This window comes from Vulpes lagopus, chromosome 5 (assembly GCF_018345385.1).
Source record: "Vulpes lagopus strain Blue_001 chromosome 5, ASM1834538v1, whole genome shotgun sequence".
NCBI classification, from domain to species: domain Eukaryota; kingdom Metazoa; phylum Chordata; class Mammalia; order Carnivora; family Canidae; genus Vulpes; species Vulpes lagopus.
The window spans coordinates 83,603,160-83,628,860 of record NC_054828.1 but is presented as its reverse complement, the minus strand read 5'-3'; the positions used below and the strand labels follow the sequence as shown (position 1 = coordinate 83,628,860).

General features: G+C 36.2%; 1 protein-coding gene across 3 annotated transcripts in view; it reads left to right on the top strand.

The window, feature by feature from the left end:
• EXOC6B (exocyst complex component 6B) overlaps positions 1 to 25,701 on the top strand; it is a 620,952-nt gene that overhangs the window by 331,177 nt on the left and 264,074 nt on the right. For all 3 annotated transcript variants that reach the window (XM_041757049.1, XM_041757048.1, XM_041757050.1), the window contains one exon: positions 8,601 to 8,735. In XM_041757049.1, the coding sequence (XP_041612983.1) occupies positions 8,601 to 8,735 (135 nt within the window). The remainder of the gene's footprint in view (positions 1 to 8,600; positions 8,736 to 25,701) is intronic.

Below are 25,701 nucleotides of genomic sequence, written 5' to 3'. Positions count from 1 at the left end.
TGAAGTCATCATCACATTAGATAATGTTTATGAAACAGTTTGTATTCGTCAAAGCCCATCACAGATACCATTTCATTTAGTATTAGTCACATTGGAAACTGGCTGGGCATATGTTATTATTACCAATTTTTGGAAGGCGTAATTGAAGTGTAGGGGGATTGTCCACAGTTATGTAGTTAACAAAATGACAGAAATGAGACCTATGTCTGGGTTGTTTTCTCCCAAACTTAATTCACTTTTACTATAATGTACTGCCTTCCATATTGATTTAATTATTTCATCAGAACAAAGGCATTTTTACAAGAAGTCCATAGTAATATGGAAATTGTTCTGGTTAGAGATGATTTTGTGACAGCGAGCACAGAGCCACTCAAACAATAGAAGTATTATAAGCATACAAAACTCACTGAATACTACTTCAGGTTGTCAGACAATTCTTTCAGGACTTAAACGTTCATATAAGCTCATGTTTGTCTGTTTGCCTGTCTTATTTGAATTTATATGATATCTTATTTCTTCTTTTTTTCTGTCCATATGCTCTATCCTTTAGCTTTTTCTCTCTGTAACCTGGCTTTCTTGCTTTTTCTCATTGCATCTTTGCTTCCCCACATTGAGCCAACTCAACATTGCCTTTCAGTTCTCGCTTATGGTAACTTGAATGTTTTGTACTCTAAGACCTTATGTGCCTATCCCTACTCAATCAGCAGGGTTAGCTGTTTTCCGTAGACTGGGAAGAAGGGCAGCTGAGCTGTGGTTAAGAGTGTGTGTTCTAAAGCAGAGTGCCTGGATTCCAATTCTGCCTAGGTTCTCTTCCCTTAATAAATGTGTTCTTGGGGAAATTACTTGGCTTTATGTGTAAAATGGGGACAATAAGAGCATGTATTTCCTATGGTTGTTGTGGGGAATAAATGAACGTACGAAGTACTTAGAACAGTGTCTAATAAGTAGTAAATACTCAATGCATATTACCTTGTGTTGTTAAAGAGGTCTGGACAGGTAAACAATGATTGTCAGGTTTAGTGCAAAGATGGTTTTTTAACTAAGAGAAGTTAGAAGATTACAGCAAGATGACGTGTTATGATAAATAACTTGCTTATTAACTTTATAGTATTGATTGAGTACCTGCTGTGTAAGAGGCACTGATCTAAGCCCTATGGATAAATAAGTGAACAGCAACAAGAACAACAACAAAAGAGGTCCTTGCTTACATTCTAGTGGCAGAAAACAGTAAATTCTAAGCAAAGTAAATAGTAAATCATGTAGTATGATAGAAGGAGGTAAATGCATTGAAGAGAAAAAAGAATCTGGGCTAAGGGAATCAGGAGTCTGGGTAGAGGTCCAAGTTTGTTTTTAATAAAAAGAGCAGCATCTTTTTATTGACATATCATTGTTACCATATTGAAATGATGGTGACATATTGAAGGGTAAACAGCATTCTTGGCAGAAATTAGAGCAAAGATCTGGAGACATTAAGTTACTGGTCAGTTCAGGGAATAGTAAGGAAGCTAGGATAAAGCTAGAGTGGAGTGAGAAAGGGGAAGTGACTCAGGAGATTAGATCACAGGTGCCAGGGGTGTGTGGTAGGCCACTGTCAAGTTTTAAACTTTTATTTTGAGTGAAGTGGGAAGCTATTGCAGGAATTTGATGAATGATACTATGTGACATATTTCAAAGGAATAACATTGATTGTGGTTTTGAGAATAAACTGTAGGGTGTAAACAGGGAGACCAGTTGGGAAGCTGTGACACTAATTTAGGGAGATTTGATGGCAGCATGGATGGTAGCTGTGGAGATGGTAACAGGTGATTAGATTTGGAGTGCAGAGTCAGCATGTTTTCTTAATGACTGTATGTGAAGGGAGAGAGAAAGAAAGAAGTTGAAGATAACTCCAGGATGTTTTGATTTGAGCCGCTAGAAGATTGTATATACCATGCACTGTGATGGCAAAAACTTTAGATAGAGCTCGGTTTAGGGTGGAGGAGATTGGGAATTTGGTTTTGGACATATTTAATATGTAGTGTTTTTTCATATACATTTTGTGATTTTGAGTAAGCAGTTGTATATGTGAGTTTGGAGTTTGAAAAAGAGGTTTGGCCTGGAGATAAAAATTGGGGGAATACAAATAATACTTATAACTACCTATTTAGAAATATCACTAAGGGAATTTGTAAAGCTGGAGAAGAGAAGTTGAAGGACTGAGCCCTTGGGCATTCCATTATTAAGGAGTCAGGAGAAAAGAGGAATTCACAAAGGAGACTGGGAAGGAGCCACTAGAGAACTAGGAAAAAAACAAAACAAAACAAAATAGGAATAATAACAAGAGTATAGTGTCTCAGAAGCCAAGTGCAGAAAGTATATCAAGAAGGAGGGAGTGGTCAGCTTGACAAATACTGATGATAGATCAGGTAAGATAAAGATTAAGAATTACTGTGAGAATTACTGAGCCACCTGAGTGGCTCAGCGGTTGAGCATCTGCCTTTAGCTCTGGGCATGATCCTGGGGTCCTGGGATCGAGTCCCATGTTGGGCTCCCTGCAAGGAGCCTGCTTCTCTCTCTGCCTGTCTCTGCCTCTCTGTGTCTTTCATGAATAAATAAAATCTTTTTTTTTTTTTAAGAATTACTATGGGACTTACCAAGTTGGAGTACATTGGTGACCTCAATAAGATCATTTTTAATAGAACGATGATAGGAGACTCCTGATGGAATAGGTTTAAAAGAGAGTGGATCCTGTACGGAAGAATTTAAAATACTTTATGTAGGTAGTACCCTCTCAAGGAGGTGGAGCTTAGCTCCCACTCCTTGGATGTAGGTTGTACTTATGACTTGCATCTAACAAGTAGAGTATGGAAGCGAGGGAAAAAATTTATAGTGAAGAAACCTGCCACATGCTACCTTGGTCAGGTGATCAAGGTTAACATAATCATTGGTAAGTGATATTTGGTTGCACGTACCTTTGATATGATGATAAGGCATCTCTGATCTTCCAAATTTCACTGTAACCGTGAGAAATAAATTAAACAAACCCAAACTGAAGGACATTCTACAAAATACCAGTGCTCCTTAAAATTGTTAAGGTCATCAGAAACAAGGAAAGTCTGAGAAACTGTCACAGACCAGAGGAGGCTAAGGAGACATGACAACTAAATGTAATGTGGGATCTTAGAAGAGATCCTGAAAACGGTGAAGAACATTAGCGAGAAACTTGTGAAATCTGAATAAAGTGTGTTGCTCAATTAATAGTAATACACCAATGCTGGTTCCTTAGTTGTGACAAACATACCATGGTAATGTAAGATGTTAACAATAGGAGGAACTAGATATGGTGTATTTGGGCTCTCTTTGCAACTATTTTGTAATATAAAACCATTTTAAAATAAAATAATATAAAACCATTTTAAAATCATTTACTTAAACAATTTAATTGGAGACAGCAAGTAGAAGACAACTATTTCAGAGGTAATTTTGTTACAAAGGTAAGCGAGAAAATGAGGGAGTTGACAGGGGAAGTACATTAAGAACAAATTTTTTATTTTTTTAATAGAAGTAACAGCATGTTATTTCTGAAGAGAGTGATGCAATAGAAAGCAAAAAGTGATAGAAGTGATAGAAGAGAAAAAGGGAAATCTTTGGAGTAATGTCCTTGAGGAGGAGAGAGACTTTAGAATCTAATGCACAAGCAAAGGAATTGGCTTTAGGTGGTGTAAAGTTCATCTTTGGGTAACAGATGAGACTCAGATTATGTGGATGCAGATGGTGGTGGCTGGGCATATGTTATGGTGGCAGACTCCAAACACTGTTTTCTCAGTGAAAGATCTTCAGCTGAAAGTGGAGTTCCAGAACAAATGTTGGTGTTGAAGCAGAGAGAAAGTATATCTGGAGGTATGGAAAAGAGATTTGGTTGGTACTCGATGTGGTTATTTTGTAGCATTAAGTGCCCACTTTGGCTAGTGCATAGGAATTAAAGTGAGACTGGTCAGAATGGTTGTATATTTTCTTAAGCCATATTTGGCTGGAGATATAATAAATCCATATCAATAACAGTTTTCAGGAATTTGGTATGTATTATACTCAATACTTTATTATTTATATTAGTATTTATATTTAGTAATTTATAATATCAATGATTTCTTTAGTATGACATTGATGTTGTTATCTCAATTTTAAGATGATGAAAGATAGTAACCGCGTAAGGCCATATACAACCAGTAAGTAGTTTGGAAATAAGATTTGGGATAAGTTTTGAAATACAAAATTTTCTTTAAAAATAAGATTTGGAGTAAAGGTTTGAAATTTCTTTTGTTCTAAGCCTTTGCTTTTTCACTGCATTAATTTGCAAAACAGTATCATAGAGATAAAGGAAACAAACCACCAGTTTATTCATCTCAGAATATCATAGATTAGTTAAGCTTGAAACAAAATTTTAAGATGAATCAAAAACATCTTACATCATTATGAAGAATGAATTGATAAAAAGACTTAAGATATAAACTGGATTTAAAAATATATTTATTATAGATGATAGAAATAATACACCATCACTTTAAGTTTCCACTCATATGTCATTTCCTTAAGGAGGCTTTCCTTGACCACCCTATCTGAGACCTACCATCACTGTGTAACTCCTTATTTCACTTCTATTCCCAGTGCTTATTATTACTTAACATTATGCTATATGTTCGTAAGCATATGTGTTTAATCTCCACAAGGCCAGGGACTTTGTCTTGTGTATAATTGTGTACAACTGTATTCTCATTCCTTGGCACATAGGAGTTCCTAATGGATGAAAGAGAGAGAAAGAAAAAAGAAAAGTAGATAGGCAGGTTCTTAGGGTAAAGTGAAAGAAATTAAGACTTCCTATTAGGGGCACCTGGGTGGCTTAGTCCATGAAGCATTTCTGCCTTCAGCTTGGGTTGTGGTCTCAGCGTCCTGGGATCGAGCCCCGCATCAGGCTCCCTGCTCAGTGGGGAGCCTGCTTCTCCCCTTCCCTCTGCTGCTCCCCCTGCTTGTGCTCTCTCTCTCTCTCTCTCTGTGTCAAACAAACAAATAAAATCTTTAAAAAAAGAGTTATTAGTGATACCATATTGAATATTTATGTATCTATTTTATTATAATAGTGCCCAAGAGACCTGAATAAATAACCAATGCTTTCTTTTGAATATAATGTAGATTGATGGCAACATGTCTCTATCCTGTGTTGTCTCCCACATAACAGTGTTTACCATCCCCTGTTGTTAACAGTAGTAATGTTGCTAATATTATGTTAAAACATTTTATAATGAAGTCTTGTCAAATATAAGCCTTGTACTAGACCTTTGAATTTGGACCAGTAATTCCAAGTACTTCAGTATTTTTAGGTGTTTACTTTGGAAATGGTAAAAAATGAGGAGTTGACCTAGCTTTTTGTATCTTTGCTGGGGTGAAATGGAGAAAAATTCCTTGAAATCTTAGGGAGAGCTTATTTTTGTGAATGAGAACAAACACTGCTATTTAGTTCTTTATCTTGTGAATCCAACAGTGGAAAAGCATTGGCAGTGTGGAGAGGGAGTGTGACTTCTCATTTTCTTGCTTTAGGTTAGTACTTTTGGAACTTTAGCATCCTGAATTCTCTGCCTTGGAAAACAAGATAAGGTAACAGGTGACTTCCACAGTCTACTCTGCTTTCCGCATTAGATTCTCTCTGCTACTGGGAATGAGAGACAGAAAAATTTTCTGCTTCTTAATGGTTTTTAACCTTAGTAATTCCTGTCATTTAATTGTGAGAGGTGGTTGTTTGCTTTAGTGTTCTCTCTCTCTCTCTCTTTTTTTGGACTCCTCACAGAACTCTACTTTATACCTAATCTGATGCTAATACCATGTCTTTGGAACAATGTTAAGGACAGTTCGGATTGCTGTGGTGATATATTTTTGTAAGAGAGTGGGAAGTGGGGATTAAAAATATCAAAGGAGCTCAAAACTCTGATGGAAGCTGATATATGAAATTGCTTCATTGCATCCTTAAGTTCAGAATTACCCCCACAGTATCTGGCTTCACATTTGTAAATGCCCTTGTAAGGATTTTGGTTTTCTGTCATTCAGGAGTAGAGATCACTTAGACCTCATTAACAGACATTATTCCCTTTGAAAATGACATGGTATCTAATGTAATCCTAGAGGGTTTTAATAATCTATTCTATGCTCAGCAATGAAACATTTCAAAAGTGACTGACAGCCAATTGATGTAATTCATGGTGATCTTTTGTGTTGACAGATCTTTAAAAAGTCAAGGGAAATTACTACTGTACCTAGTGAAGCCGCCTCCTTTTTTTTTTTAAAACTGTCAATATCCTGCAAAACAGGACAATTTTCTCTTTGACTGCCACTGTTTTTTATTTCAATAACATGACATGATTCCTCCTTATTATTAGGATTTCTTTTGATAGATAGAATGTGTTCCCTATAGGTAATGCTGACTTTAAAATAGAAATTCTTCAGTTCTCCAAATTAACTCTCTTACTTTTCTGATTTATATATCAAGACAACCTTGCCAGTAGCCACCTTCCTGCTCAGGAAGAAGAGTGATTTAATTTAGACAATTTAAATTTTTAAAATGACTTTAGTCTTTCTCTGAGGGAGAAACATGTTGAAAGAAAGAGGGTGATGAATTGCTTATTTTGGTAGGTGTTTTTTCCTAGAGCACTCTACAGTTAAAAGTGTGATGTTTTGGGTAGTTTTATAGAAAGAGATAGTGTCTGTGTCCAAAACTCAGAGTCTTTAAATGAAGGGAAGGGGCTTAGTGAGAAATATGAAATTGTCTGATGAGTTGTGGGGAATAGTACAGAGATCTGTTCCCTTTGTTGCCCTAACTTTTCATTGTTTTTGGAACTGCATCTCTGGGTCTCTGCCCTTTGCCCTCACGTTCCAAAAGCAGACATTTTCCCCCACAGTTTCCAGCTGATCCTTGGGGAGTAGAAAGTACCTTTCTCCTTAGTCCAATCTATTACTAAAGCATTGTTATGATTTAATATGTATTTTTTCAGAATGAACACTGTACGTTAGCCCTGTGCTGGTTTGCTGTTGGGGAGATAAGAATGTACTTTCTGATTACAATCCTATTAACATTTTTGTTTAATATTCAGCAGTATAATACAATGACTGCTACTGAAGTGTAATTCCAACTTTTAAACATTTTTTAATCGTAAAATGTGTATTACCCCCCAACCTTCATCTTCAGTTTCAACTTCTCTTTGTGTCATCTATCCACTTACCCCCCATTCCTTCTCTCACTGGACTAGAGGAACACCTAAGTTCACCCATAGCCTTACATATCCAAACTCCCTCTGTCTGCCACAACCCCCCCCCACCACACACATTTCTGTGGAAATAAAAAGTTAAAGATGTAGGAAAGAGAAACAAACAAACACACAAAAAAAGGTTTTATTCCATTTTCTCTTCATATTTCTTTTAGACTCTGGGAAATATGAATAGTTTTCATAGTTGAAATAAGTAGTAGGTGCCCCCTTTTTAAAAAAAATTTAAATTAACTTTTTTTCGTGGAGAGGTCTAGTTGATGGCAGACCCAGAATCTGATATTTCAGTCTTATGTACATAAGTGTGCAGCACTCCAGGGCTGCCATTTTATGCTTATGCTAAAAGGCACTGTCAGAAGTCATTTCAGTGAGTCCATAATTTGAAGGTAGAAGACTTGGATTGAGTCCAAATTCCATTTAGGTTCTGTGGTCTAGAGAAAATCATTTCATTCTTGTTTCTGTTTAGTAAAATAGAAGCAATAATTATGCCCAACTTAACTTAGTTTTCCAGGTTCCTGGGAAGACAATGTAAGAAAATGAATTGTGAACTACTTTGTAAACTTTAATTCTATCCTGACAATAAGAGTCATTCTTTCTCATCCTCCCCTCAAAGTTATTTATATAGATGACTTTTTATCATACCAGTACTATGGTTTTTAAGAATCTCTCTTGTTAGAAAAGGAAAATAATATTAACGAAAGGATATTTAATCCTCAAAATAACTGTGTGAGTAGAAATTATTACTAAGAAATTATTACTAACAGTTTACAGATAAAGAAACAGAGAAGTTAAGAAACTTTATCTGGATTAATAATTTGTAAATAGTTGATTTGCTGGTTTTTCTGACTGTAATACCCACATTATTTCTTCTGTAAGCTAATATAGTTTGTTAATATCCTGTAGTCTATTTGCTGTTTATTATGCCTAATTTTGAAACTTCTTGCCATTCACTTATTCTTGTTCTTTCGGGGGGGGGGGTTATTTATTTCATTCATTTGGCAATTATTTGTTGCCAGGCTCTGTGCTAAACACTAGCAGTCTTCGTTCTTAGTCTCTTAAACAGAAGAAGACATCTGTTTAAAATAGAGAGACAAGTGCTCTTCTCCTAGGGGGAATACAAGATGCTTTGGGAGTCAGGGAAGGCTTCTTAGAGGAATTACAACCTAAGCCCATGCTCTGACAAACCCTTTGTAGAATACAAAAGGCCCCTCCCATTTTGCCTTTTGTTTTTTCCTCTACCAGCAGATTGATACTGAGCCATTTGTTTTCGGGTAAATAGTCAAATGACTCTTACATGTGCTTGTTATTTTCTAGCTTGTCCAGATTATTATCAATACAACACACTTGGAGAAATCCTGTAAGTACTTGGAAGAATTCATCACCAACATCACTAATGTGCTTCCAGAGACAGTCCACACCACCAAGCTCTATGGCACCACAACTTTTAAGGTGAGAGGGCACTCTGGCCTCTGGTGTGCATAGTCTGGGGCATTCTACCTAAAATAGCTTTGTTCTCCCAAGATGCATACTAGTGTGATTCATAACATGGTTTTGAGAATAAGGGCTTATGATTTCCTTAAAATAACAAATATCAATGCTAATTTCTAGATGTTTAAACTTAAAAATTTCTACAAGTCTGTCCACTAAATATTCCTTGTATTTTGTACTTGAAAATGGCTATTTCCTCAGTTGGGCCTCGTCTTAATCAAGAAGTCTTAAGTATTCTTTTAATCTTGGGATTTTTATTTATTTGTTCATGAGAGACACAGAAAAAGAGGCAAAGACATAGGCAGAGGGGAAAGCAGGCTCTTTGCAGGGAGCACAATGTGGAACTCTATCCCAAGACCCACAGGATCACGCCCTGAGCCAAAGGCAGATGCTCAACCACTGAGCCACCCAGGTGCCCCAAATTTTTAAAATTAGCCGTTCTTGCTTCTTTGTGTCCTGTGTCCAGTTTTTTTCACCTACTTTTTAGTGAGGCATTTCTGTCCCTTTCTATTGTAGTTAGGAATTTTATAATCATTTCACAAGGCCCCACCACTAGTTTTGATCTAGATTTTGATCAAATGGGAAAAATGACACTATAGTAGAGCAAAAGACAGAGAGTTTTTGGAGAGTAAATGAATGAATGAGTGAATTTATTTATTTATTTTACTTTTTAAAAAATTTAATTGGCCAATCTATAGTATAACACCCATGCTCATCCCATCAAGTGCCCTTCTTAGTGCCTGTCACCTAGTTACCCTATCCCCCCACCCACTTCTTCAGCAACCCAACAAATGTTGGAGAAGATGTGGAGAAAGGGGAACCCTCTTGCACGGTTGGTGGATATGCAAATTGGTACAGCCACTCTGGAAAACAGTGTGGAGAGTCCTTAAGAAGTTAAAAGTAGAGCTACCCTACCCCCCAGCAATTGCACTACTGGGTATTTACCCCAAAGATACAGATGTAGTGAAATGCTGGGACACTTGTACCCCAAAGTTCATAGCAGCAATGTCCACAATAGCCAAACTGTGGAAGGAGCCACGATGTCCTTTGACAGATGAATTGATAAAGAAGGTGTGGTTTATGTACACAATGGAACATTACTCAGCCATGAGAAAGGATGAATACCCACCATTTGCTTCAACATGGATGGAACTGGAGGGTGTTATGCTGAATGAATCAAGGTAATGCTGGCCTCATAAAATGAGTTTGAAAGTATTCCCTCCCTTTTTGTCCTTTGAAACAGCTTTAATAGAATAGGTATCATTTCTTCTTTAAAGATTTGGTAGAATTCCCCTGAGAAGCCATCTGGCCCTGGACTTTTGTGTTGGGAGGTTTTTGATGACTGCTTCAATTTCCTCACTGGTTATTGGCTTGTTCAGGTTTTCTATTTCTTCTTGTTCCAGTTTTGGTAATTTGTGGAATTCCAGAAGAAATGCATCCATTTCTTCTAGATTACCTAATTTGTTGGCATATAGTTTTCCTCATAGTACTTTCTTTTTTAAAGATTTTTTAAATTTACTTATTCATGAGAGACAGAAAGAGATAGAGAGAGGCAGAGACACAGGCACAGGTAGAAGCAGGATCCACGCAAGGAGCCTGATGTGGGACTCGATCCTGGGATTCCAAAGGCAGATGCTGAACCGCTGAGTCACCCAGGCGTCCCTCATAGTATGTTTTTAAAATCGTTTGTGTTTCCTTGGTATTGGTTGTGATCTCTACTCCTTTTATTAATTTGAGTCTTTCCCTTTCTTTTTAATAAGGCTGGCTAGGATTTATCTATCTTCTTAATTCTTCTTAGAACCAGCCCCTGGTTTTGATCTGTTCTACAGTTCTGGTCTCTATTTCATTGAGGTCTGCTCTAATCTTTATTATATCTCTTCTTTTTGGTTTAGGCTTTATTTGCTGTTCTTTCTCCAGTTCCTTTAGGTGCAAGGTTAGCTTGTGTATTTGAGGTTTTTCTGATTTTTTTGGCGACTTGTATTTTCCTTTTAGGACCACTTTTGCTGTATCCCAAAGATTTTGAATGGTTGTATTTTCATTTTCATTTGTTTCCATGAATCTTTTTAATTCTTCTCTAATTTCCTGGTTGACCCATTCATCTTTTAGTAGGATGCTCTTTAACCTCCATATGTATGAATTTCTTCCAAATTTCTTCTTGTGATTGAGTTGTAGTTTCAAAGCACTGTGGTCTGAAAATATGCAGGGGACAATCCCAATCTTTTGGTATCGGTTGAGACCTGATTTGTGACCCAGTATGTGGTCTATTCTAAGAAAGTTCCATGTGCACTTGAGAAGAATGTGTATTCAGTTGCATTAGGATAGAAAGTTCTGTATATATCTGTGTAATCTGTTTGGTCCAGTGTATCCTTCAAGGTCCTTGTTTCTTTGGTGATGTTCTGCTTAGAAGATCTGTCATTTGCTGAAAGTGCCATGTGAAGTCTCCTACTATTAGTGTATTATTATCTAAATATCTCTTTACTTTGGTTGTTAATGGATTGATATATTTGGCAGCTCCCACATTAAGGGCATAAATATTCATGATGTTAGGTCTTCTTGTTGGCTAGACCCTTTAAGTGTGATATAGTGTCCCTCTTCATCTCTTACTACAGTCTTTGATATAAGCCTTAATTCATCTGATATGAGGATTGCAACCCCAGCTTTCTTTTGAGGACCATTTGAATGATAAATTGTTCTCCACCCCTTCATTTGTAGGCTGGAAGTGTCCTTAGATCAAAATGAATCTCTTGTAGACAGCATATAGATGGGTCTTGCTTTTTTTTCCAGTCTGATACCCTGTGTCCTTTGATGGGATTGTTGAGTCCCTTTATGTTCAGAGTAACTATTGAAAGATATGAATTTAGTGTCATTGTATTCCTATACAGTCTCTGTTTTTGTGGCTTGTTTCTTTGGGCCCCCTCATTCTTTTACAGAGTCCCCCTTAATATTTCTCACAGAGCCAATTTTGTGGTCACATATTCTTTTGGTTTCTGCCTATCCTGGAAGATCTTTATCTCTCTTTCTATTCTGGATGACAGCCTTGCTGGATAAAATATTCTTAGCTGCATGTTCTTCTCATTTAGTACCCTTCTATATATCATGCCAACCCTTTCTGGCCTGCCAGGTCTCTGTGGAGAGGTCTGCTGTTAATCTGATATTCCTCCCCATATAAGTTAAGAATCTCTTGTCTCTCAATGCTTTAAAAATTTTCTCTTTATGTTTGCAATTTGCAAGTTTCACTATTAAATGTCGAGGTGTTGAGTATTTTTATTGATTTTTTGGGGGAGGGATTCTCTTTATGTCTTGGATCTGAATGTCTGTTTCCTTCCCCAGATTAGGGAAGTCCTCAGCTATGATTTGTTCAAATATACTCTGTGGTCCTCTCTCTCTCTCTCAGCCTCTTCTGGAATCCCAATTAAATGTATATTGTTCTTTCTCAAGCTATCATTTATTTCCCTAAGCCTTTCCTCCTGGGCTCTTGTTTTTCTCTTTTTTACCCAGCTTCCTTCCTTTCCATCAACTTGCCTTCTATGTCACTCACTCTCTCTTCCACCTCATTAACCCTAGCAGTTAGAGCATCCAGTTTGGATTGCATCTCAGTTAAATTATTTTTCATTTCGGCCTGATTAGATTTCAATTCTGTAGTAACAAAGTCTCTAGAGTCCTTTATGCTTTTTTCCAGAGCCACCAGTAACTTTATAATTGTACTTCTGAATTGAATTTCTGATATCATATTTAAATCCACATTCTGTAACTCTGTGTCAGAGAGTATTGCTTCTGGTTCTTTCTTTTGTGGTGAATTCTTCCTTCTAGTCATTTTGTCCAGTGCGGACTGGCTGTATGAACAGGCTGAATAAAAAATATCAACTATGACCTAAGTAGAATACACCCTAGATGATTTGGAAGAGGTCAGAGACCAGAAAATAAAAAGAACAGAACAAAATAAAAGGACCACTAAAGTGAAAAAAAAAAATTTAAATAAAGATGTAAAAAAAAAAAACCAAAAACAAAGCAGAAAAAATGAAAGAAAAGAACAAAAAAAGGGAGGGGATGCTGGTGGTGAGGAAGTGGTAGTGAACCTCTCTTGGTTCTGAGCATATTTTGTTCTGTATGTTAGAAGATGCCCAATCCTAAATTTATATAAGTCAACAATACTTATATAAGTCCCACATTGACCACAGTAACATAAACAAGATAAAAGAAGGGGGCAGAATGGGAAGGAAGAGAGAATATTATCTCACAGAATGAATCAACATGGTATTCCACTTGGTTCTGGGTGTATTTTGGTTGTGTGTTAGAAGGTACTAACTTCCACAACTGTAAAACAAAACATTACTGAGAAAACAAAAAACAAAAACCCATATCTCACATATCTACCAAAATTAAATTGAATGCGTTGAAGGGAATCCAGAAGTGAAAAATATATCTAAGACATGTAACTGTAGAAATATGAAAGTCAAAAAGGAAAAAAACTTAGAAACTAAGAGTTGGTAAAATATTGAAGTTAAGGTGGGAAAAGAGAAAAAACATTGGAAATTTACAGCCTGATATCAAAAGGAGTTGCAATAAATAAATAAATAAATAAATAGCCCTCTAGTTCTATTATCCCTCAGTCCTGGAGCTTTCCAATACTGCTTGTACACTAAACTTGCTCTTCTCCTTTCTTCCAGCTGGTCTTCTGGGGGAGGGGTCTGCTGTGCTGATTCTCAGACGTCTGTGCCTGGGGGAGGTGCCCCGACCCCGCCAGGTGCTGGGCTCAGTGTGAGCTGTTTATTCTGTGAGGCCTTTGTTCCCTGGCGGCCCTGCCTCTCCCAGGCACAAGGTGGAACAAAGAAAAAAACATGGCGGCGGCCACATTTCCAGCTCTAGAGTCAGCTAGCTCCCCGAGAATAACTAACTGCAGTCTCCCAATCCACACTGGCCTAGATGCTCCTGAGGGCAGGCACAGGTGCACTGATTTGCACAGCTTGCAGGGCACCCAGCAGCAGGAAAGTTCTCACTTTGCTCTGCCCTCCCTGCTTCTACCTGTCCCAGAGGGAACAGAGGATAGCCGACTTTATCTGCTTCAGAGCCTTTGGAGCCAGGGCCCTGTGCCACTGGATTTGTGCTCCCGGGGACTGCCTGTCTCGAAGTGAACAGGGTACAGACATCTCAGTCCGTTGCCAGGCTCTAGGGTAAAGGGACCTTTGGAACTGGCCCGTGTAACCCGGCGGCCTTCTCCACAATGCCCCAAGGGCTGCGGTGCTCCAGCCCTTTACTGAGATCACACCAAGGTTTGTGATGAGCTTCCCCCTCCGGCGCCATCTTATAGTGACTTGGGGAATGTTGATGCTTCACAGCCCCTCCTTTGATTCTGCCCAATTTCCCTGCTAAGCACTTTTCTGTCAGGGAAAAACTCAGGCATGGATTTTTAAAGTTCCTGCTTGTCCAGGGCTGGGCTTTTGTACCCCAGAGCCTTTCACTGCTCCACTTTAGCCCTGCTAGTCAGGGTTCTCCTCACCACTTTATTTCTATTTTATTTTTTTTCGCCTTCCTATCTTGTTAGTAGCAAAAACTCTTTTCTCTGTAGCATTCCAGCTCTTCTCTCTTTACATCTCAGGTCAAATTTGTAGGTGTTCAGGATGTTTTGAAAGTTATCTAGGTAAGTTTGTGGGACCAGATGAGTTGAGGACTCCTACTCTTATGCCATCTTGCCAGTCTCCCTTGTAAATGACTTAATTAAAAGAGCCTTAAGTAACTCCTTTATAATGCCATGTTAGCTTTAGATAAATATTAAGCAGAAAGAGTAATAGGGTAACATCTTATCCACTAAAATGGTAGATTACTAACCTGTATGTTTTGATTTTTTATTATTTGATTGTTTTAGTTTTGAATAAGGTCTGTTTCATCCTTTTGTAATCTAGAGGTTGATATTAATTAGATATAAAGTTGTAGAGTTGAAATCATGATTTATGTCCACTAGTGTCTGCTTTTTCCTATCATTTTTATCATCTTTCCCTATTTATTGGCACTTCCTTTAAAAGGAGATTTAAAACCAGAAATCAAATTTGATTCATAACTGCTAATCATATATTATAAGATAAAAACTGTTAGTAAGATCTCCTTTTTCTTTTATAAGAAAAGAAATGAGAAAGAACCTCAGTAGCCAAAGCAATCTTCAGAAAGAAGAAGAAAGCTAGAAGTATCACACTTCCTGATTTCAAATTATATTATAAAGCTATAGTAATCTAAAAAATATGGTATTAACAAAAATACGTATGCACAGATCAATAGAACAGAACAGAGAGCCAGAAATAAGCCCATGCATATATGGTCACATAATTTACAACAAAGGTGTATGCACAAGAGTACACAGTGTGTAAAGAATAATCTCTTCAATAAATGGATAGTCGCATGTAAAAGAACGAAACTGGACCCCCATTTTTATACCATAAACAAAAATCAACTCAAAATCAACTAAAGATTTGAATGTAAGATCTGAAATTATAAAACTTCTGGAAGAAAAAACATGGTGTGTTTGGGCACCTGGGTGGCTCAGTGGTTGAGCTTCTGTCTTTGGCTCAGGTCATGATCTCGGGGTCCTAGGATCAAGTCCTGCATCAGCTTTCCCACAGGGAGCCTGCTTCTCCCTTTGCCTATGTCTCAGCCTCTTTCTCTCTCCCTGTGTCCTTCATGAATAAATAAATAAAATCTTAAAAAAAAAAAAAAAAAGAGCACATGGTGAGTAAATTCCTTGACACTGGTCTTGGCACTGATTTTTAAATTTAGTACCAAAGCAACAGTAAATGTAAATGGGACTACATTAATCTAAAAAGCTTCTGCACAGTAACAGAAACCCAACCAAACACAAGAGCAACTGACGGAATGAGAGAAAATATTTCCAAATCTCATAAGGGGTTAATATCCAAAATATATAAATTACTCATATAACTCAATAGCAAAAACCCAAATAATCCAACTAAACCAGAGCAGAGGAACTGAATAGACATTTTTTTTTTCTAAAGAAGACATACAAATGGCCAACAGGTACATGAAAAAATATTTACAATACTAATCATCAAGGACGTGCAAATCAAAACCACAATGAAATACTACCTCATACCTGTTAGAACAGCTATTATCAAAAAGACAAGAAGGATCAAATTCTTGCAAAGACATAGAGAAAAGAGAACTCTTGTGTGCTGTCAATGGGCATGTAAATTGGTACAGTCTCTATGGAAGATAGTATGGAGATTACTCAAGCAATTAAAGTAGAACTGTATGATCCAGCAATCCACTTCTGGGTGTATATCTAAAGAAATAAAAATCATTATCTTGAAGAGATATCTATACTTCCATGTTTATTGCCGCATTATGCACAATAGCCAAGATATATAAACAATGTAAGTGTTTATCAACAGATGAATGGATAAAGGAAATGTATATATACATAGTGGAATATTGTTAAACCAAGAAAACAAGGAAATTCTGCCATTTGTTGCAATATAGATGGACTTTGAGGGTATTATGTGAAATAAACCAGATAGAGGACAAATGCTGCATGATATCATTTATATGTGGAATCTTAAAAAAAAAGTCAAGCTCACAGAAACAGAGAGGAGAGTGGTTGCCAGGGTCTGGAGGGTGGGGAAAATAGAAATTGGTAAAGGGGTACAAACTTTCAGCTATAAGATGAGTAATATTTGAGGACCTAATGTAAAACATGGTAGCTATAGTTGATAATACTGTATTGTATAATTGAAATTTTCTAAGAGAATATAACTTAAGTGTTCTCATAAAAAATGTAAATGTGCAAGGTAATGAATTTTAATACCTAGGTGATGAGAATCCTTTCATAGTGTGTGTGTGTATATATATATATATATATATATGTATATAAATCACCAAAATGCACATTTTAAATATAATTTTATTTTCAATATACCTCAATAAAGCTGAAAAAAATGAGGTGTTCACAAATATTCTTTATGTACATATGTGATTAGGTCAGCTGCTAGATGAGTTACACATTCATGATGTCACCATGGATTATTTGTTTAAATTACCTAAAAAAATTTTATTAAACATTATGTTATATTGGTACCATTAGTTGAAAATTTCTAATAGTGTCTCATTCCATTAATATTGAAACTCTTATAGTGAAGAAAAGATTTGTCTACTAAAGAAGATCCATGAATGAGCATGATAAGAGCTTTAAGAACTTTAGCATTACCTTAGACAGTAATAGGAATTATAATTCCTATAAAATCTTAGCAGTTTTGTGGAGCACAGGCAATAATTTTGTCAAAAATATTTCTGCTTGATTTGCTATGGAAGCCAAAACTTCTCCAGGAAAGCACATGTGGGCAGGGCTATGGTTTAATGTTCACCAGAGAAGAGGGAGTTAGGGAGTTAAAATGTGAGGTTCATTTATACTTGTCTCATATGGGGAATATATATAGTATGTATTGCTACTCTTCCCTTAACCCACCGCAATTTTCTTATTTCAAGGGCTTTTCAAATTATGGTCAGAAATCCTCCCTAAGGATGGCTTGTGTAATTTGTTGTTCCTCCAGCATTAAAATTGCTGAGGGAAAATTAAAGGCAGACAGGAAGCCATAGGAGTTGAGCAGCCAGTTAAATACTTAGTAAAGGAGAAGTTCTGGAGACCACTAAAGGTCATGTTGACAAGTGCTTATTGGAAACACTGATTGCTTAAAACACATTGAAAGTTTATTTTTACCAGGACTGTTTCAGACCAACTACCCCAGAACTCAGTATAAACATGGCAATTATAACAGCTACATGTTGTGTATTTTCCTAAGCTACTGTTTCCAGAAAACTTTCCTTTGCAGATGGAAACCTTTATGCTGAAAAAGGGGCAAAAATAATCAGGTCTTCAAGGTATTTTCCTGCAGAACTGCCTCTTGTTTCTTCATTATGTGACATAATGAAGCTGGCATTATTAGCTTTCCTTGTTCATAAGAATTTCCTTACTCTTACAAAATAGGATGAGGTTATTTATTAACCTGCTCCCTCACAAATACTGTTTGTGTACCTACTATGCAACAATCTCATAGGTTCTTGGGTAGAGAGAGAAAACATACTTATTCCTTGGATTTAGAATTTATAGCCTATAGGGAGGACAGGCACTGTAACTTTTATAGAGACCTTTGTGAAAAGTACTAGAATATTACAATAAATACATTCAATCCCCCGACAATTCTACAAATTTGTATGAAGCATCTACTACATACCAGGCAATTTATGGGTATGAACTGAATAAACAAGTCTCCTGACTTTACAGAGTTTATATTGTGCTGGGGATGATAGATGATAAACAAAAATATCTCATTTAATCTCAGGTAATGACAAGAACTAAGAAGAAAAATAAATGACCTGAATGAAATGAGGAATAGCATAATTTGGATTTCTGATAGATAAACATTCCATTCAGAGGTACCAGTACAATAGTAGATATTGGTATGTTCAAGGAAAAACAGAAGGTTCGGTTTGGCAGTGATGTATCTATCATTGGAGGTAGAAGTGGTAAGAAATGAGATAGTCAGGAGTATGATATTTTCTGGATTTGTAGGCCACAGTTAATACTTTGGATTTTATTCTGAATTGAAATGGGAGGCCATTAGAAAATTACAAGTGGCGGTGACAATCCAGTTTATATATTAATGGGTACCCTGGTTGCTGTGTGGAAAACATATGCTGTAGGTCAGTGAGGGTGGAAGAAGAGGCGTTGTTAATTTGGACTTTATTGCAGTAGTCTAGGTAAGAGATGATGCTTTTTGGATGACTGTGATAGGATGATGACAGTGGTAAGAAATATTTTTGAAGGTGAAGTTGGCAAGTTTTACTGCTAAATTGGGGATGAGGTTATAAGAGAGAGAGTGGGGGGCAAGGATAATTCCAAGATTTTTGAACTGAGCAAACTGGATGAATAGTGGAGCTATTCTGTGAAATGGAGAACATTGAGAGAATAACAGACTTGAGGAGAGGCAGTGGAGTCAAGACTTCCATTTTGGACATATTAAGCTTCCGATATTTAGTAGTCATTTGCATAGAGATATTAAATTGACAGCACAAAGTCATAGCTGGACATAAAAATTTAGAACTCATTCATATAAAGATAGCATATAATGCCATGGGGCTGGCTTTCTTCTGGAAATTGAATATAGATAGAGAAAAGATGAGAGGATTAGCCTCCAAGGGAAATCAACATATGTAGGTCTAGAAGACGTGGAGAAATCCACAGAGGATGACAATGCTTATCTCAGCTTTGAGACCTTCAGGGAGGACTTCCCAGAAAAGGCACAATAGGAGATGGGTCTGGGACCAGCAGGAAGTGTCCAGATGGAGGGAAGCTGAAGATGATGGAGTAAGAGGCATTTTTAGGAGAAGCAACTTCATGTAGAAAGATGAAAGAATAAAATAAAACCAGACATATTCAGAGTAGAATAAGGGGCACAGTGAGATAGAAAAGTAATTAAATGCCAACATTTTGTATTGATAGATAATTAGGATTTTACCCTACTGAAGTCTTTGAGAGACTTCACGCAAGGATATGTTGCATTTCTTAATTAAATTTTTTATTTAAATTCAATTTAGTTAACATACGCTGTACTATTTCAGAGATAGAATTTAGTGATTCATCAGTTGTCTACAATACTCAGTGCTCATTACTTCAAGTGCCTTCCTTAATGCCCATCACCCAGTTATGCCATCCTTCCATCCACCTCCTCTCTAGCAACCCTCTGGTTCCTATAGTTAAGAGACTCTTATGGTTTGCCTCCCTGTTTTCATATTATTTAATTTTTCCTTCCCTTCCTCTATGTTCATCTGTTTTGTTTCTTAGATTTCATATATGAGTGAAATCATACGATATTTGTTTTTCTCTGTATATGTTGCATTAAAAAAAATCATTTTAGAAAGGGATGCCCAGGTGGTGCAGCAGTTTAGCGCCTGCCTTTGGCCCAGGGCATGATCCCGGAGTTCCAGGATCAAGACCCACATCAGGCTCCCTGCATGGAGCCTGCTTCTCCCACTGCCTCTCTCTCTCTCTCTCTCTCTCTCTCTCTCTCTCGTGTGTCTCTCATGAATAAATAAAATCTTAAAAAAAAATCATTTTACCTTGCCTAATTAAAAAGAAGAAAGGATTGAAAGAAGGGTGGAAGGAAGGAAAGAAGAGAAAGAAGAAAGGAAGGAGTAAATAAATCACAATCACTTGAAATTCATTATCAGAGGAAATTAAGTATTTAGAAAACTTTGTGTAACTATACTAATAAATTTGAGGATATATTGGAAAATTTATGATAAAAATTAATTCAAGAAGATCTGAAAATTGACTAATAACTATGAAAGAAATTAAAAAGTTACTAAAGACTTCTTAAATTTGAACAAGATCCATATGATTTTTTAAATTTTATTTATTTATTCATGAAAGATACAGAGAGAGAGAGAGAGAGAGACAGGCAGAGGGAGAAGCAGGCTCCATGCAGGGAGCCCAGCGTGGGACTCGATCCCGGGACTCTGGAATCATGCCTCCAGCCAAAGGCAGACGCTCAACAACTGAGCCACCCAGGCATCCCGATCCATATGATTTTATCAGTGAATTCATTTAAGCCTTCATGAAACAGATAATTTCTGTATTATTTAAACTATTCCAGGTTGTAGAGAAAAAAAGGAAACGAACTTCATTTTTAAAAATAAACGTAATAATGATTCCAAACACAGAGAAACCACAAACAATAATCTGAACCATTAAATGTAAATATTGATGTAAAAACCATAAATAATAGTCTATCAAACATAATCTAGAAGGACACAGAAAGTAGAAATTAATATTAAGAATATGGGGATGATTAATATTAGGAAATTGCTTAAAGAAAAAGAAAATTATTTTAAATTGTCCACTTCTGTAATAGATCAAATAAGAAAAAATACACGAGTATTTAAAAGATACTAAAATGGTATTTTATATAAGGCATCATCTCTTCCTGCTAAAATATCTGGTAAACCCATCTATCAGTAATTGACAGATCCTGGGGGCAGAAATTGACAGATTCAGGAGGATATAGTTGAACTGAATGGTACTATCAGTCAACTGGAACAAATTGACATTTGCAGAATAGTTCATCCAACAATAGTGGAATTCTTCTCAAGCTCATAAGAGCATTCATCAAAACAGACCACGTTCTGGCTAATAAACACAAAATTGTTAAAATCTTAACAAATTTTAAATAATAGAAATCTTACAAAACCTGCTATTGGCCACATGGAATTTAACTGTAGAAATAAATAACAGAAAGATAGCTTTAAAATACCCAAATATTGGGATCCCTGGGTGGCGCAGCGGTTTGGCGCCTGCCTTTGGCCCAGGGCGCGATCCAGGAGACCCGGGATCGAATCCCACATCGGGCTCCCGGTGCATGGAGCCTGCTTCTCCCTCTGCCTGTGTCTCTGCCTCTCTCTCTCTCTCTGTGACTATCATAAGTAAATAAAAAAAAATTTTAAAAAAACCCCAAATATTTGGATATTAACCAGCACACTTCAAAGTAATATGTGGGTCAAAGAAAAAGTCTCAAAGAGAAATTAACAAGTATTTCAAACTAAATGAAAATAAAATTCAATTTATCGAAATTTTTGATATCACCAAAAGCATTGCTTAGAAGGGAATTTATAGCATTAATTGCATATATTAGATAAGAAATTTCTAAAATCAATAATCTTTGCTTCTATCCTAAGAAACTAGAAAAGGAAGAGCAAATTAAATCCACAGTGATCAGAAGGAAAGAAAAAAATTAGAGCTGAAATGGTTTTTGTATAGAAAATCAAAAGCGAAAAAAAAGAAAAAAGAAAGAAAGAAAATCAAAAGCGAAAAATTAACAAAACCAAAGGCTGGTTCTCAGTACGATCAATAAAATGGATAAACCTTGAGCCAAGCTAACCAAGAATAAAAGAAGGAAGGCTCAAATTATTATGTCATAAGTGAAAGAGGGGCAATCACTACGGATTCTATGGACTTTTTTTATTTTTATTTTTTTTATGATAGTCACAGAGAGAGAGAGGCAGAGACATAGGCAGAGGGAGAAGCAGGCTCCATCCACCGGGAGCCCGATGTGGGATTTGATCCCGGGTCTCCAGGATCGCGCCCTGGGCCAAAGGCAGGCGCCAAACCGCTGCGCCACCCAGGGATTCCCGGATTCTATGGACATTAAAAGAGTAAAGGAATATTATGAACAACTCTATACTCACAGTTTGATAACCTACATGAAATGAATCAATTCATTGAAAGGCATGGTTTACCAAAACTCACAAGAAGAAATAGATAATCTGAATACCTTGTATATCTATTGAAGAAATTGAATCAATAATTAGTAGCTTTCTAAGACAGAAAACATCAAGTCCAGTTGAAAGTGTTGTAAAAGACACAAATAAATGGAAAGATGGACCTTGTTCATGGTTTTGAAAGAATTTCAAATGGTTTGAAAGAATATTGTTAAAATGTCCATACTACTCAAAGTAATCTACAGATTCAGTGAAATCTCTATTAAAACACTGGTATTGAAAATTGAATGGAACTACAAAAGACTTTGAAAAACAAAATAATCTTGAGAAAGAAGAACAAAGCTGGAGGTGTCATGCTTGCTGATGTCAAATTTTATTACAAACCTACTATAATCAGAATAGTATGGTATTGATATTAAAACAGACACATGGATCAATGGAATAGAACAGAGAGCCGAGAAGTATACTTATACATATATGCTCAATTAGTTTAAAGCAAAGGATTGAAAAATGTACAAAACAAGGAAAGGATAATCTCTTCAATAAATGGTGTTGGAAAAACTACACAGCCACGTACAAAAGAAGTTGGAACTCTATCTTACACCATACACCAAAATAAACTCAAAATAAAGACTTGAACATAAGACTGAAACAATAAAACTTCTAGAAGAAAACATAGTGGGTAAGCTGTTAGTCTTTAATTGATTTTTTTTTTTTTTGTGTCTTTGACATGAAAGCAAAGGCAACAAAAGCAAAATTGAACAAATGGGACTATATCAAATTATAAATCTTCTGCACAGCAAAGGAAACCATCAACAAAATGAAAAGAAAACTGATGGAATGTGAGAAAATATTTGCAAGCTACATATCCAATAGGGGTTTAATATCCAAGTGATTCAAGGAACTCCTACAAATCAATAGCTAAAAACCCAAATAACCCAAGTAAAAATGAGTAAAGGATGTGAATAGATATTTTTCCAAAGAAGACATACAAATGGCCAACAGAAATGTGCAAAGATGTTCAGCATCACTAACCATCAAGGAAGTGCAAACCAAAACTATAGTGAAATATCACCTCACACTTTCTAGAATGACTAATGGCTATCATCAAAAGGACAAAAGATGGAGCACAAGAATATGGAGGAAACGGAACTCTTGTACACTCTTGGTGGGCATGTCAACTGGTACAACCTCTGTGGAAGATAGTTTGGAGATTCCTCAAGAAAGTAAAAATAGATCAGATCATCCAGCAATCCCACTTCTGGGCATATGTCCAAAGAAATTGAAATTATCATCTTGAAGACTTATGTATACTTTTGCATTCATTCCAACATTATTCACAATAGCCAAGATATGGAAATAATCTAATTGTCCATCAGTGGATGAATGGGGAAAGAAATTATATACACAGACATACACAAACACATAGACACACATAGGCACACACATATACACAATGGAATGTTATCCAGCTTAAAAGGGAAGGAAATCCTGTCATTTGCAACAACATGGATAAACCTATGAAGCATTCTGCTAAATGAAATATGCCAGACAGAGAGTGACAAAACTGCATGGTATCACTTATATGTGGAATGTAAGAAAAAAACTGAGCTCAGAAACAGTAGAAAAGTTGGTGCCAGGACCTGAGAGGTAAGGGGAAACATGGAGAGATTGGTCAAAGTGTATAAACACTTCTTACTTCTGTAAGAAGAATGGGTCTGAGGATCTAATATGTAACATGGTGACTATAGTTGCTAACACTGTATTATATAAATGAAATTGGTAAGAGAGTAGAGCTTAAATGTTCTCACTAAAAACAAACAAACAAACAAGCAAAAACATGGTGTTGTGTGTGTTAATTTGATGTAGGGAATTCATTTACAGTGTATAACTATATCTAATCATTGTGTTGTATACTTTAAATATCTAACAATTTTGTCAGTTATATCTGAATAAAACTGAAGAAAGATTCTTCCATATATTTAAGGAAGACATTACACCACTTGGAAAACTTCCTAACTCCTTGTATGAGGCCAACATTACTGTAATACCAACCAGACACTACAGGAAAGAAAATCTACAGACTAGTATCTTTCATGAACATAGATAAAAATTCTAAACAAAACACCAACCTAACCCAACAATGCATTAGAGAATTATAACCTATGACCCTGGGATTTTTTCTTGGTCTGCAGGACTCACTTAACATTCAGAAATCAATGTGTTGCATCACATTCAGTGGGCTAAAGAACAATAGTGCTCTCAGCCAACCTAGAATAGAGGGAGAACTTTCTAAACTTGACAAAGAAAAAATATGAAAGCCCTACAGCTAACATCATACATGATGGTGAGAAACTAGATTTTTTTCTTCCTAAAATCAGGAAAAGAACAAGGATGTTGCCTCTACCACTCCTATTCAACATCCAATAAGATGGGAAAGAAAATATTTACAGATTGGGAAGGTTTAAGTTTGTTTATAGATGACATGATTGTGTATAAGTAAAAAATATTAAAAAGTTAACAAAAAAACTACTGGAAGTAAAAGTACATATAGCAAGGCTCAAGATACAAGGTTAATATACAGAAGTCATTTGCTTTCCTATATACCAGCACATCAAAGGAAACCATCAATTTGCAATTAAAAATACAGTGCCATTTACATTAACATCAAAAAAGAGATAAATAGGTATAAATTAGGAAATAAACAAGACCTACATGAGGAAATTTATAAAATTCTGATGAAAAGAAATCCAAGATGAAAGACCTAAATAAATGGAAATATGTTCTATATTCATTTATAGGAAGTCTTAAAATTTTATCAAGATAAAGGAGAACTTTCTTAAGTTCTTCTCAAGTGATTTTATAAATTCAATGCAATTTCAACCAAGATCCCACCAGGTCATTTTGTGAATATTGACAAATTGATTCTAAAAGATATATGGAGAGGCAAAGCACCCAGAATAGCCAGCACAGTGTTGGAGGCCTGACAGTTTCTGACTTCAAGCCTTACTATAAAGCTACAGTAATGAAGTCAGTATGCTACTCACAAAAGAATAGATAATATATCAAAGGAACAGAATAGAGGGTCCAGAAATAGATCCACACTAAGATAGTCAACTGAATGTTGATAGAGAGTAAAGTCATTTAACGGAGAAAGAAAAGTATTTTTAATAAATGGTGGTGGGACAACTGGACATCCACATGCAAAAAAGAAAGAAATAATCTAGACAGCTTATTACACTTATTACACTTTTACTTTTATTACGGATCTTACAGTTTTCACAAAAAATTCAAAATGAATCAACAGACTTACATCTAAAACACAAAACTATAGAACTTAACAGAATATAGCAAAAAGGGAAAATCTCAGTTACCTTGGGTATGGCTATAACTTTTTGGATGCGACACCAAAAACCTGATCCATCAAGGGAAATATTGCTAAGTTGGACTTTATCAAAGTGAAAAGCTTGTTCTCTAGGAAGGACATTGTGAAGAGAATGAAAAGACAAGCCATAGGTAGGGGAAAAATATTTGCAAAACATGTCTAATAAAGACATATCCAAAATATACAAAGAACTGGCAAAACACAACAATAGAAAACAAACAACCCAATTTAAAAACAAGCAAAAGATCTGAACAGACACCTCACTAA